The sequence below is a fragment of the Halyomorpha halys genome, unplaced genomic scaffold (genome assembly GCF_000696795.3).
Source record: "Halyomorpha halys isolate HHAL.00 unplaced genomic scaffold, Hhal_1.1 Scaffold874.1, whole genome shotgun sequence".
Taxonomy (NCBI): domain Eukaryota; kingdom Metazoa; phylum Arthropoda; class Insecta; order Hemiptera; family Pentatomidae; genus Halyomorpha; species Halyomorpha halys.
The window spans coordinates 196,485-215,583 of record NW_027114036.1 but is presented as its reverse complement, the minus strand read 5'-3'; the positions used below and the strand labels follow the sequence as shown (position 1 = coordinate 215,583).

General features: G+C 30.7%; 1 protein-coding gene across 1 annotated transcript in view; it reads left to right on the top strand.

The window, feature by feature from the left end:
- The window catches only part of LOC106686775 (uncharacterized), a 63,055-nt gene extending 44,208 nt beyond the window's left edge, over positions 1–18,847 (top strand). Inside the window, exons 4-5 of the mRNA XM_014430280.3 lie at positions 6,623–6,830; positions 18,407–18,847. Of these exons, the coding sequence (XP_014285766.1) occupies positions 6,623–6,830; positions 18,407–18,518 (320 nt within the window). The 3' untranslated portion in view covers positions 18,519–18,847. The remainder of the gene's footprint in view (positions 1–6,622; positions 6,831–18,406) is intronic.
- The last annotated feature ends 252 nt before the right edge of the window (positions 18,848–19,099 follow it).

The following is a 19,099-nucleotide window of genomic DNA, read 5'->3' as shown; positions in this document are numbered from 1 at the left end:
CTCTACACGCCTGTAACACTCCAATTTAACTTAGATCAGATTTACTAAATGTATTATAATGTACAGTTGTGAATAGCAATAAATAAATATTAAAATTTTAATATTTAATTTTATAGGCCTCATGACATAGATAATATTTTAAATATTTTTCACCTGAATGCCAGACATGTATAACACTAGTTACCTTTAAAAACATTTTTACTGAATTTCGAGCATACGACAACCTCAAATCATTATATGATTTACCAATAGACCTCCATTCCATTTTGCAGGACAACAAGCAGACTGTTGATAAACGTTTTGATTTTTTCAATCATTCCTAACTTTTTTTTAATTTATTAACTGATATTTACAACTGTATAAAAAAATACAACCAGTAAATTTGATCATAATGACATAATGATATGATACAGGATGTAGAGAAACTACCCAGTAGTAGAACTCTAAAAACAGTTTACAATATAAGGTCACGAGGCCATCTTCTTTTCAGGCGCCTCAGAGGATTGCCAGGAATGGAAGAGGAAGCAAGGTTAGAAACGAGTGGGTTTGGGTGGTTAGGGAGTTTATTATGGAAGGAATAATATCGGGTTCGGGCTAGATCGGTTACATAAGGAACATTTAGGTCTTTATGGATGGTTTTATTAGTAACAAAATAAGGAGTATTGAGGATTTTACGAAGGATTTTGGATTGTAAAGATTGGATACGAGAGGAATTCGAAGGTTTAGTGGAGCCCTAAAGCTCAACTCCGTATGTCCAGATGGGCCTTATTATTGTCATGTAGATCAGTCTTTTGTAATGAGTTGGAAGTTTAGACCGTTTGTCTAGTAAGTTCTGTAATGTCGGAATGCGTGCAGTTTCCTGTCTTTTCAGTCTTGTGTGAGGATTCCAGGTTTGTCGTTGGTCAGGATGAAGTCCAAGATAACGAATCTGTTCTACAGGAGTAAGAGACACATTATTAAAGTATACTGTAGGGCAGTCGGCAGGTTTACGACGAAGAGTAAATGTGATTTGTTGGGATTTATTTTTACCCTCCAATTTTTCCTAACTTTAATATCAAATTTTACCACAGGTAACCATGTTGCAATAGTTATATATATATGGCCACTACCATGAATCCGGACCCTTGCCCCCGTTCAGTGTTTGGTCGAGGGTACAGCTTATAAGTCTAGAATTAGAGGACAATCCTTTGACAAATCGAAAATTAAAACAATAATGACAATAAGTGGTTAATGCCTTAAAATAATTTTTTAAAAAAGGCTCATTTAATAATAATAAATTGTACGAGACTATACCCCCCTCATAATCAATTAAAAAATAAATAAAATGTAACAATTATATCAACCACCAGGCCTATCTGGTATTAAACAAATAAATAATAATATGAAGGCCTAACAAACCCGAAGGTTCATTGCCGATACCACCAATCGCTCCCTACATACATCCTTCCAGTGATGCCACTCCAAACCCAATTCTATTAAATCAGTTTTGACGCAATCTTCTCACATACGTTTTGGTCTACCTCTCGGACTTTTACCCGTTGGTTCAGTGCTTAATATCATTCTAGGGATTCGCTCGTTACTAAGCCCTACGACCTTACACGCCAATCTTATAAGCCGCAATGCTATAACTTGATTTATATTTACCGGGTGTAGTTTCCTTAAGTGTTGTGTAGCCTTCTGAATTCTCACGTCAATCCACCTTTTTTTCAAACGGAATATTTTACGTAATACTTTATTTTTGAAAACCTTAAGGTACAGTTCATTTATTTGTGTAAGAGACCATATAGAGCAGTGGAAGGGATAATAGTTAATAAAATAATATAATAATACATAGTTAATAGATAATAAAAAAGGCTCATATAGGACTACAAAATATATAGCACTACTCATTTTAACAGCTTAAAGATATAAATCTCTTTACAAACGTGTTGCATTTTTTATGAGTGTCATTAAAATGAATTACTTATATTCTGAAAAAATGTTCGAGTTTTGTCACAGTAACTACTCGTGAAAATTTCTTTTTATTCAATATCCAAGAAGATTCCATTTGTGGACTGACGAAGCCCGTTTGCCTGAATAAGGGATGAGAACTCTGCGAAGGGTTGACAAATGTCAGTAAGAAATTAAAGTAGGGATAAAGAAAAGATATCGGTCCCTAATGCTTGAGCCCTGTTCCTCCAAGATTGCTTCATTAAACGGGATGGTGTCTCCTTATCAAATGATGATAACGGTCTCAACGCTCCGTTAAATTTTTAACTCGGACGGGGAAGAGCTGGAGAGGGGGTTGAGTATTCACTCCTCTTCTCGCTCCGTTATTCATTTCCTCTGTAACGTCCTTTACAGTTGTTGGAAATCTGTGTTTGGACTACAAAAAATAAAAAAATAATAAAATGTATATCCTCACGAAATTCAATGCAAGTAGTTGACAATCTACTTTAGGTATTAATTATTCCTAACTTCGTGTCAAATTTAGTAATTTATTAGTACAAAAACAACTCAGTGAAGAAAAGTTTAATGCCTGATTCCTTAAAATAAATAAATAAAGCTTTGCTCTATTGCATACATGCACATGATTCCAACATAAATATTTTTTTTTAAATAATTATTTATTGCTATTTACAACTGTACATTATAATACATTTACTAAATCTGATCTAAGTTAAATTGGAGTGTTACAGGCATGTAGAGAAACTACCCATTGGTAGCACTCTAATGACATTTTACATTAGCTGGTCTCGTGGCCATATTCTTTTCAGGCGCCTCAGAGGAATGTCAGAAATGGAAGAGGATGCAAGGTTATAAACTATGGGGTTTGAGTGGTTAGGGAGTTTATAATGGAAGGAGTGATATCTGGTTCGGGCTAGATCGGTTACATAGGGAACATTAAGGTCTTTTATGTATGATTTTATTAGTGACAAAGTAAGGAGCACTGAGGATTTTACGAGGGATTTTGGATTGTAACGATTGAACACGAGAGGAATTCGAAGGTTTAGTGGAGCCCCAAAGCTCAACTCCATATGTCCAGATTGGCCTTATTACAGTCATGTAGATCAGTCTTTTGTAATGTGTTGGAAGTTTAGACCGTTTGTCTAGTAAGTGCTGTAATAGTCGAAATCGACGTGCAGTTTCCTGTCTTTTCAGTCTTGTGTGAGAATTCCAGGATAATTGTTTGTCCAAATGTAGTGTAGCGTATCTGTTCGACAGGGGTAAGAGTAACATCATTAAATGAAACTGTAGAGCAGTCAGTAGGTTTACCAAACATAAATAAAAATATATATATTCATTCTTTTTATGCTGACCCTACTAGTTCACTGTACAAATAACTTTATAATCTAACTATAAATCTGTAATCTAACTATATAAACTATATAATTTAACTTCAATCTGAACAACCTAGAACTCAATAACAACAAATAAAAGTCTTTAATTAATATAAAAATATTATATTTGTTTCAAATTTGTTTTTATGTTAAACCAGAGGAGTGTTTAATAGTGTGGATATCTGAAGCCTAGAACATTTGAAATATTTTATATATAAATCATTGACTGTAAAATTTCAAATAAAGTAGATGGTCAGGGTTGCGATCAAAAGAGAAACAATAATTGTTAACATCTATTTATTTTCCTACGTTTCGTCCCACCTTGTAGAGCTTCATAAGGGCTTAAAAGATAAAAAAAAAAAAACACTAAGAATATTTTGACATTGTATGATAATAATATAGAAAAAAGTAAATTAGACAAACAAGTATACAAATGAAAGAAATAAAATAATATTAATAACACGCAAAAATAGAAAAATAGATCTGAGAAAACAAAATTTAACAAACTAAAAGACGAAATAAGTAAGTTGACATTAGATAATGATCGAGAAAGGATAAATAAAAATAAAATTAATAATAATAATAAATGTGAAAAGAACAAATTTAATTTACATTATTCAATCTCAACTTACTTCCTTAATTTCCGTCTTTTAGTGTGTTAAATTTTGTTTTCTCAAATCCACTTTCCTGATTTTTGGCGTTATTGCGTCTCCTGTACATTTTAACCTTATAGTGTACGTTTTTTTAATATTCTTATCATTGTTTATTTTATATTAATACTATTTCATTTCTTATTTTCTTTTATTTGTATATAATTTTCTTAATTTACCTTTTTTTTATCTCATTATCTTACAATGTCAAAATTTTCTTAGTTGTTTTTGTATTTTTTTAGCCTTGATGGAGCTCTAAAAAGTTGTGCGAAACGTAGTAAAATAAATATTTGTTTCACTTTTAACCGCAACCCTGAATATGTTCTTTATTATTATGAATATTTAGGTTTTTTTTTTGTCTTATAATAATTTTAACCGTCCCTATGTTCACTACTTCATTACATTTCTCGACTAAAAAATCAAATCCCCCTCCTACGATCATGGTGTGGTTGACGACCTAGATACAGGGCCTTCGATAATAAACTTGCTCATAAACCCACCCCTTTAGCTGGGCAGAATCTTAACCCCTTCGTGGCACTGAAACCTAAACGGGCGGTGTGACCTAGTTGGAAATTGTTGCCGATGTCTTTAATAATTAAGCATAAAAAAAAAAAGTGAAATAATGAAGAAAAATAAATTTATGCAATAAATTATAAAACAGACACAATAAATTTGAATATGGGCATTCTAAACTCCTAAATAAATTAAACAAATAAGAAACTGCATATACATTTTGCAAACAAAAATAGTTAAATAATAGGTTCAACAGAGTGCACTTATTTAATTTAGTTATACATAAGTTGTTAATTATTTAATTTGTTATACATAAACAAAAAAAAAACATACTTTTACCCAAATATGAATGAACCAATCTCACAAGTTATTTTATATTCAAAATAATAAAGGTTTATCAAAAATAAATTTTTTGTTTAATTATAATTTATATACTGTATATATAAAAGATTCGAGAAAAAAAATGAGTAAAGTAAAAAATAGATGGGAAAAAGAAACATTAAATAAATTGTATTGAATATATCCAGGAGTTATATGTATGAAAATACAAGTGAAGAGAAAATGTTTGAAAATGAAATGGCAAAACGTTGCAGATGTGTAAAATATATACATGTATATATTCTACATACGCGAATGATGATAGTGTTATGTTAATCTGTAATTAAAAGTTTTAAATTTGAATGGAGAAGTGGAAAAATAAGATTAATGTATAAAAAAGACCATCAGGCTGAAATTTGAAAATAAATAATTAAAAACAATTTATTTGCTAACATTTCGCTCCATTTTGTAGAGTTTCATCAGAGCTAAAAATAAACTAAAATAATTAAAAATATTTTGACAATGTAGGATCATAAGATACAAAAAAGTAAATTAAGGTAGGGTTAAAATATCTATACATAAGTGAGAACATAATTATAAACAAATGAAAAAACAAGAAATATAAATAGATTTGATATAAAATAGACAATGATAAGAATATAAAAAAATACGTAAATTATTAGGATAAAAATTAACAAAAAAAAATAGTTTATGTATTTTTTTTTTTTTATATTTCAATTAGACAACTATAAGTCTAATTTATATTACAACTATTTGTATCTTTTTATTTTTTTTTATAATTTTATTTTCACTTATATTTACATATTTTAACCCTACCTTACTTAACATTTATGTATCTTATTATTTTACTATTTCAAAATATTTTTATTTGTTTTTGTATCTTTTTAGCCCTTATGAAGCTCTACAAAGTAGAACGAAACGTCAGCAAATAAATAATTTTCAACTCTTTTTTTATTTTCTTCTTACGCACTCCGAATTTGAAATAAAAATTGAATTTGAAACGGCCAGGCAATTATTTATATAATAATTAATTTAATTTTAACGATCTGAGCAGAAAAGCCAAAAAAAATTAATTATTGGAAGTGACGGCCGAAACGTTGGACGTTTAAAATCATTCGTTTAAGACTTAATTTGGACAGATTTTATTTTATTTAAACATTTTATTATTTATATACTTTATGATTCCTCAAAGCATTGTTGGTGTCATCAATCACGGATGATTACGAAGTGGAATGGCGCAATCTCACGACATGCGTTGCATCACATTCCCACAGTTATGCCCTCGATCATGTTTACACATTAGTTAGTTAATTTCGAAGTAGTGTAACTGAATATTTTACAACAATTTTCAATTATAGTAATTGTACCTGCAACCGCTTATAGTTTGGTCTTGAGCTCAAACGAATTTACATTTTCCGAATTGGTACTATGATCGAAGTGTTAGAGTTGGCAATGTATATTATAGTTATATAAATTTAATTTAATCTTAGTTTAATTTTATTTTATCTCAACTTTTTTTACCTTTCAATTTTAAAACCTTTTTTTGTTATTTAATATTTCATTAATCCACTGATTGCAATTCAAACACATGCTGGGTCTCTAGCCCTTCCTGCTCTAGTAAAAATTGTATTATACAAAAACATAGCCTATTACAGTTTTCATCTCATTCACATTCTTATTTCAACTAATTTATACTGGAATATATCCAAAACTGATATGGAGTAAAATCTTACGTTTCATTTGAGAATACATGTTTGGTTTTTCATGTTTTTAATATGCATTGTACCATTTTGTTCGCAGGTGGAGTTTCTTCGACTCCTGGTAAGTCGGAGAGCGGCGGTTACTCTCCCCCTTTGGTGAGGATCACCCTGGCCTCCCTCGACGAATGCCATAACCTGCTCCAGAACGGTCTCGACTTCTACGGGGCAACTTACTTCCCGACAGAACCTGGTCCGAACAACGCCCTTCTAAAGGTCATCAACAAGAAGTCGCCCCACTATCTATCTAGGTATATTGGTTTTGGTTATTTTTTGTATTTAATTTTATTATGTTATTTGTATTACTATATATACCTTCGGGACTAGAAATTGGAATCCATATATTTGCAACTAAGGGAAGGATTCTACTAAATAATCGAGCCAGAAGAAATCATCTAATAATAGTACAAATTTGTACCAAGCAAATGGGGCCCCGGACATTTTTAGATGCCTCAGTAAAATTCGGACGTCCAGTAAACGAATAGAAATTATAAAAAAATTATTTATGAATAACAACCAAAATTATCCAAATTGTATCAACTTTTTTTATTAATCAGATTACAAGTCCAAACGTTTCGGCCATTCTCAAGGACAATCTTAATTTTAGTATCACAGCCTTACATTGATTTATAAAACTTAGCAGGTATTATGACCAAGTCAATTTAAGACAGTCAAAATAAACCTATATTTGTCAATATAACATTTAATAATAAATTCTATTCTTTGCGTAGTAATCTTTCTTTCTGTTAATACTACACTTTACTATGATTCACTTATCACAGCAATATTATATATTTTATATTATATATAATATTGTTGTTATAAGTTAATGATCGTCAAATAAAAAAATGGTGAAGAATGGAATTTATAAATTATAAAAAATTAATGCGAGTCTGTGATATTAAAATAAAGATTTAATAATTATTAACAAAAAATAATTTTACCTAATGTTTTTAATGTTTTCATAGATATAAATGTTTTGACCTGGGCAGAATAGCCTGAATGAAGTTTTAGAGTTGTTTTAAATTATATGTTTGCAAAGTAGTATTGAGGTAAGGTAAATTATGTATAATAATAATGTTAAGTATTTAAATTGTTTGTAGGATCATACATATAATAGAAACTTTTTGTAGTAGATGTTCCTGAAGATGGGCCGGATTGGCCGAAACGTTGGACGAATAAAAGAAATAAAGTTTTGAGACTATAATTGGATAGTATTTGAGTTATTTATTAAAGAATTACCAGTCTCAAGAAAAAATTAAGATTATAAAAAAATAAAGATTGTTCTTGATGATGACCATGTCGGTTTTTTTTTTATACAGAAAATTTAGACTATTTGGAAAATTTTTGCTATTATTATTAAAACTACCAGTCTCGAACAAATTAGTAAAATTATAAGACTGCATTTTAATTAATGTTAATAAAAATACAAGAAGTGAATGTGCTGTGAATCGTACAATGACATAGAATTGTGAAGAAACTATCTACTGGTAACGTTCCAATAGCATTTCTACATTAGAAGGTCTCGAGAACAGCTTCTTTTCATACGCCTGAGAGGATTATCGAAGAGGAAGCAAGGTCAGAAACAAGTGGAATTAAGTGGTTCAAGAGTTGATTATGGAAGAATTGATAATTGGTCCACGCTCGATCTGCTACATGTGGATCTTTAAGGTCTTAATGGATGATTTTATTTTTGCAGAAGTAAGGAGAATTTATAATTTCAGATTGGATAAGAGAGGAATTCGATAGTTTTAAAGGAACCCCAAAGCTCAACTCCATAAGTCCAAATAGCCCTTATCATAGTAATACGAATCAGTATTATGTAATTGATTGGAAGCTTGAACGAATAAATTATAAACTGAATATAAATAAATTTTGAGTTTTTATAGTATACTTTATTAACGATCTTTACTGTAAATTTTCTTCATTTATTAACTTTTATTTGCAGAGGACCGTCAATGCCTAATAATAAAAAAAATAAAAAAATATGAATTAGTTGGAAGTCATAAAACTTTTATCGACTCCAATAATGTTTTATTAGTACAGTCTATGAGTAGTATAAATTGTTTAAAAAAAAAATCAGACCAATAAAATGAAATATTTGTGAGGAAGTAAAAAAAAATCTAATAACAAATCTATTTTATTATCTAAAATTATTGGACCAAATACATTATTGACTTAGTGCCATAGATATATTCCAAAATTGAAAGGATCATCTCCAGAGAGGATCGTGGCGTAAGAAACTTATCAAGTTGGAGATAAGTCCTATCAAGTCCCCCCTCCAGTTATCTCGCGGTGTGTGACATAAAGTGGCTTAGCGGGACTTCATCGATTCTTCTTATTTTTACTTGAGATCTTACACTTCATAGCATCACACTTTTATATATTCAGTATCTCGAAAAACATTTTTATTATAAATCCATGTTATCCTCTGTGAACGTAGGCAAAAATGGATAGATTTTTTTTTCTAAATTAGTGCTTTAAAACAATAGAATTTTTATCAGTACAAATTCAGTGACGTTTACAATTTAAAAAATTGTAATTTCAAGCGAATCAATGGAAAAATTAAAAAAATAAAATAAATAAAAAATGAAGTAGTAACCCAGCTGTTTCTATTTATCACGCCGAGCTGAAATGTCTCTATCCATCCTTCCGATGATAGTATTTCCTAGCTTCCTTTCTATTTTAAATAATAAGTACTCAACGCACCTCCTATATCCTAAAAAACCTGCAATTCAAATTCTCAGACCAATCACGTACTACCAGATCCCGTTTATCTGACAGCTACCCTCCACCTCACCGAACTGCTGCGTTTGAGAAATAATTTTTTACCCTACCAGCATATCTCTGGAACTCCATTCCCTCTAACATACGTCATGTACCAACCCTTCCCTCGTTTAAAACCCTTCTATTTAACTACATTTTTCTTCACCAATCTAATCCATTATTATTTATTTTGTTTCTTATTCAGTCAGTTAGTTTCTTTAATTTATTTTTTATTTTTCTCTGTATATAAGTTATAATTAAGTGAGGCCACACTGTTTTTTGGCCAATATATGTTATTATAGAATTAAAATTACCTTTGTAATTGTTCTAAATTGTTCTAATGGGACCTAGTCGCAGAATAATAAACTATTCTTCATTTCATTTAATATCCAAAAAAATTCAAATTTTCCAAAATACTGTAGACTGTAGTTAATTTTTAACAACTCTAATAGTTTTAAAAAAGGCTCTAAGACGATCTCAGTAAAGAAAGTCCAGTCTACGATTCTTTTAACTTATTTATTCATTTAATTATTTATTTTAACGAACTTTTTGTTTTTTTAATCTATGTTTTAGTTTTTTTTTAAATTTATTTATTTTTTAAAACTGATCTACCGCAGAGACTATTGTGTCCTTGATTTGATTTTATATTTCTATCTAATGATAAATTCATTTAATTCATCACCGGAGAGGGGAAGTGTGGGAGAGTGAAATTGTCAATTAAATGGAATAAAATTGTTAAATAGAAAAAAAAAATATTTCTGTTTAGATGGTATAGGAGTATTGATTAGAAAAGAAAAACGTAAAAAAAAATTATTGTTACATCATGTAAATATATGTATTGTATACATGTCCGATCATGGATTGATTGGTATGCTTTTTATTTTAGCAACCCAATGTATTTGGGCAACATGGCTAAATAAAGCATTTTTCTCTGGAATTTGTCTGATTCTAAACAAAATCAAAACTTACCACTTAGGCATTTCCGACGACTCTTAAAATGTTACAAATCATGTGATCAGTTTGACATATTTAAGTTCCTTTTTTATTTTTCGTCTATAAATCCAAAATGGTAAATTATAGTAAGATAGTTAAATTAAAACGAATTAAATAACATTACAGAAGACTCTCGCTAATCTGGAACATTATATAATCCGAACTGAGTGTTTGTCTGTCTTCATGAGTGTGTGTGCATAGCTAAAAAACGAAAAGTTATTGTTATCCTGAATAATAACTATTATACGCACAGCAGATGTTTTTTAATATTGTCAATAATTTATCACTATGTCCAGTGATACAAAGGATATTTGTATGGGAACTATCCATAAAGGGTAATAACTTAATGAGAAAAAAATATTAGTTAGTTTAGATGGACAAGAATGTGCTTCTGTGTCAAGTGAGATAGAAACGGGGAGTTGAGGAGTTCTGTAGCACAGGGAGTTGAGGTGCAGGTCTTTGCAACCTGGGGAGCGATGCCGGACCGAATCCTCCCTGGGGGTCGTCTTTTACTTCTGTGGTGGTCCCACGAAATGAAAACTTAAACTCCACAACGGTTAGAATAGGGTGGTACCCTGTAGATAACCCCCCCCCCCCCTCTTCCCGTATATCCGAAATTACCAGAAAGTTCCCATTTTACCAACCTTTTCAAACCGAACTGCAGTGGCGCTGGCTCGAATTCGGCCTGAAACGTTGATTTTTATGTTGTGGTGGTCCCACGGAATAAATATTTAGCTTTTCCACCATGGTTTAAATAGTTTGGTTACTTGTAGACAACCCCCTTCCCAACCACCCTTGGGAAAATATGACCAGGAAGGTGGTAATAAAAAAAAATGTGGTAGAATCCAATAAAAAAAAATTCAAATGCATGTATTATGCATCGGGTTGCACTGCAAAGTTATCCTAGTTTAGCAAACCCTAGTTATCAATCAATTTTACCAAACTGTTGATTTTTGGTACCTACTAAACTATTCAAATTAAGGAAAATGTGATCGGGCAATATATTTCAAACCAGGGAACACGGCTCTCATAACTCGACGCAATAGCCGACAGGATATTAGGAATAATTTAATATGAGGCGGTAACTTACAATAATTTATGAGGGTGCAAAAAGTTGGGCGTGGTTGGTGGTTAGTGGCGTGTCTCCTCCCGTCACTGAGTCGAGAAGCTTTTAACATAATTAAACGCTGTCAGTTGCCCACCATCAACACACCGCCATTATCTAATCTCCTAATATACAGGCCTCTGAATATTTTATTACTATCGACCCTTTTTATGGTTATTTAATAAAGTGTAATAAAGGATAATATACTCTAAAGGGGCTAACATTCGGATTGGTTTAGTTAATGTTGAATGATCCATTTTCGATTGCGTCTTCCTACTTACGGATGTGGAGTTAATGAAAGTATAAATTCAAGAAAAAATTACAGCGAGGAACTTGATAGTCTAAAACCTACACTTTTTTTATTTTTATTTATTTATTTAATTTAATTTACAACTGTACAAAATAATACAATAAGTAAATATGTTGTATGTTTCATATACACTTGAAAATCTTGGTAAGGAACCACCCATTGGTGGTACTTCAAACATTAATTTAAATTAGAAGGTCCCTTGACCATCTTCTTTTCAGACGCCTCGGAGGATTATCAGGGATTGTTAAGGATGAAAAATTAAGAATAAATGGGTTAGGATGGTTAAGGAGTTTGGAATGAAGAGACGCATATCTGTTTTGGGCCAATTCTGCAACGAATGGAATGTTAAGGTCTTTGTGAATGAGTTTATTTGTGACGTAATAATGAGCATCAAGGATTTTACGTAGGATTTTGGATTGTAACGATTGGATGCGGGAATAATTTGATGGTTTGGTGGAGCCCCAGAGCTCAATTCCATATGTTCAAATTGGTCTGATTATTGTAGTGTATACTAATTTTTTGTAATGAATGGGAAGTTTAGAGCGTTTGTCAAGTAAGTGTTGTAGCAATCGGAATCTACGTGCAGTTTCTTGTCGTTTCTGTCTTGTGTGTGGATTCCAAGTAAGTCTCTTGTCAAGATGGAGTCCTAAGTATCGAATCTCTAAAACCTTAAGTTCCAATAAGAAGCCTCACTTAGTGGTCTGTATGTGAGTGCTTAGCTCAAAAATGAAAAGCCGTACAAAACTAAAATTACTTATAGGAGGCAGGGCTTGAAAGTTTACAAATATATTTTTTTAGCTAAAAAAAAAAAAAATCGATAGAATGAAAGTCTAACTTTATATCGTCGATTTTCTCCAAAACGGCTTTAATATTTTTATTAAACCATTGAAGGTCTCTAATATCAGCTAGGTCTTATCCTCATTCAAATCGCATAAGACCCCCGCAAATTTAAAAAAAAAAAAAGACCCATGGAAATTATGCATAATCAAAATGATTCCCAAACCTCGAAAGCCGCCAGAACACCCAACCTCTTACCGTCCTATTTCTCTGTTACCTATCATGGGAAAAATCCTTGAGAAACTTATCTTAAAACGCCTGTACCCCATCCTAGATTCCAACCACATAATCCCAGATCACCAGTTTCGATTCCGAACATTCCACTCCACTATCCTCAGGGTAGTATCCTTGGTCCTATCCTTTATACAGTTTTTACAGCTGACATCCCAACCCATCCTAACACTATTCTCACCACGTATGCCGATGACACATGCCTATTGTCAGTCAATAATGATTCTTCCATTGTATCCCAATCCCTCCAATCCCACATCACCTCCCTCGAATAATGGTGCCAAAACTGGAGGATTAAAATAAATTCCAATAAATCACACCAAATCACATTTACCCTTCGTCGTAAACCTTCGTCTTGCCCTACAGTATCTTTTAATAATACTCCTTATTCCTGTTGAACAGATCCGTTACTTAGGACTAAATCTGGACAAACGACTGACATGGAATCCTCATACAAGACTGAAAAGACAGGAAACTGCTCGTCGATTCCGACTATTACAACATTTACATTTACAAACGGTCCAAACTTCCAATCCATTACAAAAGACTGATCTACATGACTATTATAAGGCCTATTTGGACATACGGAGTTGAGCTATGGGGCTCCACTAAACCATCTAATTCCTCTCGAATCCAATACTTACAGTCCAAAATCCTTTGTAAAATCCTTAATGCTCCTCCTTTCTTTGTCTCAAATCAAATCATCCATCAGGACCTCAATGTCCCCTATGTTGCCGATTTGGCCAGAACCAGATACCAATCCTTCCATAATAAACTATTTTATACTGCTATAATTTTTCATACCCGAATATAATCGAGAATGGAAAATAACAATGAGATAATAATAAAATAAATAACAATGATTTATTTTCTTTATTAATCCTCTCTATATAGCTTTAGTATACGTTTAAATAGGGAGCTAGGTATTATGACCGATATCCAAAATCCAAAATAAAAATAAAAATTTTGATTATTTTTGTATTTTTTTGCCAAGGCAATGTTCTAAATTGTGTTTTTTTACATAAACATTTCTTTTGGGTTTTTTTTTTTTTCAAAAACTTGAGCGTTAAGGGGTTTGATGAAGGTTTATATTTGTTATCACCATCTCGATAAATCCTTAAATATGAATTTTTATAGTATATTTTATAACAGAAAATATGCAATAATATTTTTATTAAAAAAAAAAAAAAAAAAATTAAATGTGTTCATCATTTTCACATCTGCTGATTTCAAGATTTTTTTTTTCGAAAACCACAAAAATAGGGTTAACTTAAACCCTAGTCCACCAACCTAAAACACCTGGGGACGTAAGTAGGTTAATAAGTGAAAGTTTTGCGACGAACAACTTTATAAGAATATACTTATAGTCTTATCTATACAGTGTTTATATCTTATTCGTATTTAGACTTGATAAAGCCCCGATAAGTGGAGCGAAACGTTGGTTACTAAAAAACAATTTTTTGTGCTATCTGTGTTTTTTTTTTTTGTTTTTTTTTCCTCAATCAGACTATCTTTCATCAATTAACAATACATGTTCTACTAATAATCTCCTAATTATTTGTCTTCTCATACATTTTTATGAATACTTGCTATTTTATTATTATTATTTGTTTTTAATAAGACTTATTTTCTCGAATTGACAAGCTATCAATTAAATATCGCTGGTGTTTTTCATTCGAGTCCAGCCTAGATAGAAATGGACTGCCTAGGTCAATAAAACTGTCTAGGGCTGGAGGCGCCTCGTAGTATTGGGGTTGTCTGACTACCCAGACGTCCGACCTTTATAAATAATACAAATATCATATTGTATTAAAATAATACTACAGTTCTTCCTATAAGTATAATAAAATATAACATGAAGTTTAATTTATTTTATACAAAATAATTCAAGGAAGTTTAAGAAATTGCTATGGAGGTTTTGTGTCAAATTTTTTTTGTGTCAAATACCAAAAAAGTTCAAATTATTTATTTTTTAGAGAAAAAAATTTTTAACATATAAATGTACAATAAAGATTAATTTAAACTCAACATGCACTTTTAAGCTATCTAATTTTTGGTGACAGACTGCACATTGTGCGATTTTTGGCTTAGAGATCCGCTAACTTTTTAAGTTGGGAGCCATTACTCTAAAATAAAGTTTTTGTTTTCTAGCTAATTTACAACTTTATTTACATAAAAACACATCTAGTAAACGTGATGTGAAACTATACATTGGTAATATACTCTAATAACATTGCTTTACAAGTCTCGAGGCCACCTTTTTTTCAGGCGCCTCGGAAGATTGTCAGTGATAGGAATGGAAGGTTTGAAATTAGCGGGTTTGAGTGATTAAAAAATTTATAATGCAATCATTTCCTTATTACCTGGTTCGGGTCTAGATAGATTACACACGCAATATTAACGATGATTTTATATGTGACAAAGTAAGGAGCAATTTATGTAGGATTTTTGATTGTAAGAATTGGATACGAGAGTAATTCGAAGGTCAAGTAGAGCCTCAAATCTCAACTCCGTATTTCCAGATAGTTATTATAGTCATTTAGGTCAGTATTTTTTAATGTGTTGGAAGTTTAGACCGTTTGTCTAGTAAATGTTGTAATAGTCGGAATCGACGAGAGTGTGAAAATTCCATGTCAGTCATTTGTCCAGATGTATTCCTAAGTAACGGATCTGTTTAACTGAATGAGTAGAGTACTATTAAAGGATACTGTGGGGCAGAAAGTCTTGGGTCAAAAATTCTAAAATTAAATAATTAGTAGCTTGCCGATTTACTCATAGTACAAGGTCTTGAGGCCATTTTCTTTTCAGGCGCCTCGGAGTATTTTCAGGAATGGAAGAGGGGGCAAGGTTAGGAAGGATTGATATCTAGTTCGGGCTAGATTGATTACAAATGGAACATCAAGGTATTTATGGATGATTTTAAATATGACAAAGTAAGGATCATTTTAAGAAGAATTTTCGATTGTAAGGATTGGATACGAGAGGAATTCAATGGTTAAGTGAAGCCCTTAAGCTCAACTCCGTCTTTGCAGATAGTTCTTATTATAGCTATTTTTAATAGATTAAAGGCTAAGACTATTTGTCTAGTAAGTGCTGTAATAGTTGCATTCGATGGGCAGTTCCTTTCCAGTCTTATGTGAGGATATAACTTTGAATTTTTTACTGACCATTGTGTTCAGTACATTCCTAGGTATGATTATAATTATTTTTATATCTATTTAATATTTTTAACATTTAATTCTAAAAAAAAAAATAATAATAAAAAGGATTGTTTTCGTTAGTATTCAACCAAGTAAGCAAGACCGAAATATTTTTTATTTTTAACAAATCTAAAAAAAAAAATAGAAATATTATTATGTGAACCGCTATAAAATAGTTATATTTAAATTTATAAATGTATTAATTTACTATTATTTACCAAGTTGCTGGAAGAGACCGACTAGTGAGAAAATTTGTTGAAAAAGGGTTTCATAGAGGAAGTTGAAGTCAAGGGTGGATTGCAAGAACTTAGCTGAAGTTTGTGCATTAGCAATGCACCCTGCACATCTTCATACAGTTGCAGTTTGCTACTCCCTTCCTGGCAATTACACAACTTTACTAGCCGGCTCATGGTGATTTAAAAAGTTTTTTTTTTCTTTTTCTCTTTCATGACTAAAGCAGGCGGTCTTGCACTTTTCTTCTTTTCTCAAGAAAACAATGAAGATCTTTTTTATTATTTTTTTTCTTATCCTATTGCAACTTCTTCTGATATTTCTTTTCTTCAACTCCATAAGCTTCAAGAAGAATGGTAGTAACCGAACTATCAATATATTTTTTCAGTTTAATAACTTTAAATTGTCGTGTACTTTTATTAATTAATTGTTTTTATTTTATTCAATATTAAAATTCCTCGAATTCTAAAACGTGCTAAGTTATTTACAACTTTACAATGCTTAATTCCCTTTTACGAATTATATTGAATAAATACTTGATCAACAGCAAAAAAAAAAAAAAGATAAGAATAAAATAAAATTTTGTTTGCTTATTAGTCATGTTATATTATTGTAATTCTTGGGAGAACGATTATAATCAAGGGAGTAAGCTGTTAAAAAAAGAGATGCCAAACAGGCGGGTAGCATAGGATCAGGAATCAACCATGTTTATTATTATTATTTCGGCGCGACAGACCATAGAGGGCGTGGTCAAATCCCACTTTTTGGCTTCACTTTCCCTTTCAAAGAAAGAGGCATCTCCTACCCCTCTCTCCCCCCAATATAAACTATGTAATTATTTTAAAGGATATAAAATTGCTTACTTGAGTATTATTTTATTAGCAAACACGGAACTTTGAACTTTCTAACCCTTTATATATAATCTTATAACTTATTTGAGACTGGCTTCATTGTTTAAAAAAATAGAATCTCGATAAAATATAACACTATACAATAATACTATAAACGTCAAATGTTTCAAATGACCACCCTCAAGGACAATCTTAACTATAAATTCACAAATCATATCTAAATATTTTTAAAAAAATCATGATATTTTCCCCAAGTCTAATAATAATAATTTGTCACTTTTAATTACTGATTAACTTAACACTATCATTACTCTCTTATCACATAATATTATTTTAAATTTTTTAAATATTTTTGACATATTTGGGTATGCATGGAAAGTAGTACATTTTTAGTCATTTTTTGAGATAACTCGAAAACCAAATACTCTTGAAATATTTTAAATGCTCATTTGAAAGACGAATTTCCGACAAAGAAAGAGGGAAAAATATATGTTGGAATATGCATCTAAACCTGTAGTAAGAAATATATGAAAACGTGTGAGATAGATTCACCAAATATTTTATAATTTTCTTTTTACTGATTAAACTATTAAAACATTATTGTATTGATCGTATATTATTCGTATATACTTATATTTCAAGTTATTATAATACCTTAATATAATTTCATATTTATAACCTCTTTTCTTCTCGTCATGCTTACAATACCTAACTGAAATTTTTTACGTATTTCCCCATCACTCAATCTTACATTCAATTCTTTGTTAACTTGCTAGAAAAAAAAAGTTTGGAATTCTTACTTTTTTATTATTTTCTTTATTTTTATTTTTTTTTGCGACTTCCATTTTTTCCCTTGATATATTTACTCTTAACTCATTTCTTTATTTCTCTCCTTCTTCTAGTTTCCACTTTATTTTTACTTTTCTTGTATCAGTTTTACGCTTATTACCTATAGTTAATTATATGTTGTTCTAATTTACGCTGATTTTTATATAGCTTTCACAATATTTTTTTACATTATCTTGTATTCCTATTATAGTTTAGATTATATTTCATATTATCTTACCATATTTACAATTTATTTTTTAGATCTTATCTTATTTTGGCTCTAATGAAGTCCTGCAAAGTGGGGCGAAACGTTGGAATATTATAAACAGTTTTTGCACCACTTGATCTATGTTTTGACAGCTTCTTCCTTCATTACCGATATAACAAACAATTATTTCAAATAATGAGCTTTTTTGTTATCATTTGCAGATTTATTTCTTTGTTGATAAATTAATTACAACTTTATCTTTTCCAGTCGCTTAAACGATAGCGGTGCTCGAGTTAGAGATCTGCTACCAGTTTTTGACGCTGCAGGATTTGCCAAGTTCCCACCGCCTCCAACGAAGACAGTGAAACCGAGAATGTGAAATGAAGAAAAAAAGAAATACCATTGAATCTAAATGAAAAATAGTATACTAACAAATAACATATTTCAGACAATAATTTTATTTATTAAAACAAAAAAAATAAACGAGAACTGTATTGTATTCTCGATTCGCTTGTGACTCAAATGGAGACAAGCTTAAATTAATAATTAAATAAAAAAATTAATATTTAGTTTATGAAGTACAATATTAATAACATTTTTACCGATACGCATGTCTCATTAATGTACAATATAACTGAAATATTTTCAGATTGTGATGCATGCCAATTGTTCCTAAAACATTGTTAATTTTATTAAATAAAGGATTTAATTTTGTGATAAATATTTTTTCCCTAATAAACCGATAAACAATTTTTTAACCATGAAAGCACAAAAGTTTCCTACATTATATAATTCTTGTAGTTAATATTAATATATTTATATATCTTTTTTTGTATTTCGCATATATGAAAAACAATTTTTAACTGTCTCTCCCCTCCACTGTGTATACTTCCAATGCTTCCTCACTGTTTCGATGTCTTTCATGTCGAACAGTTGTTCTAATTTGTTATTTACTTACTT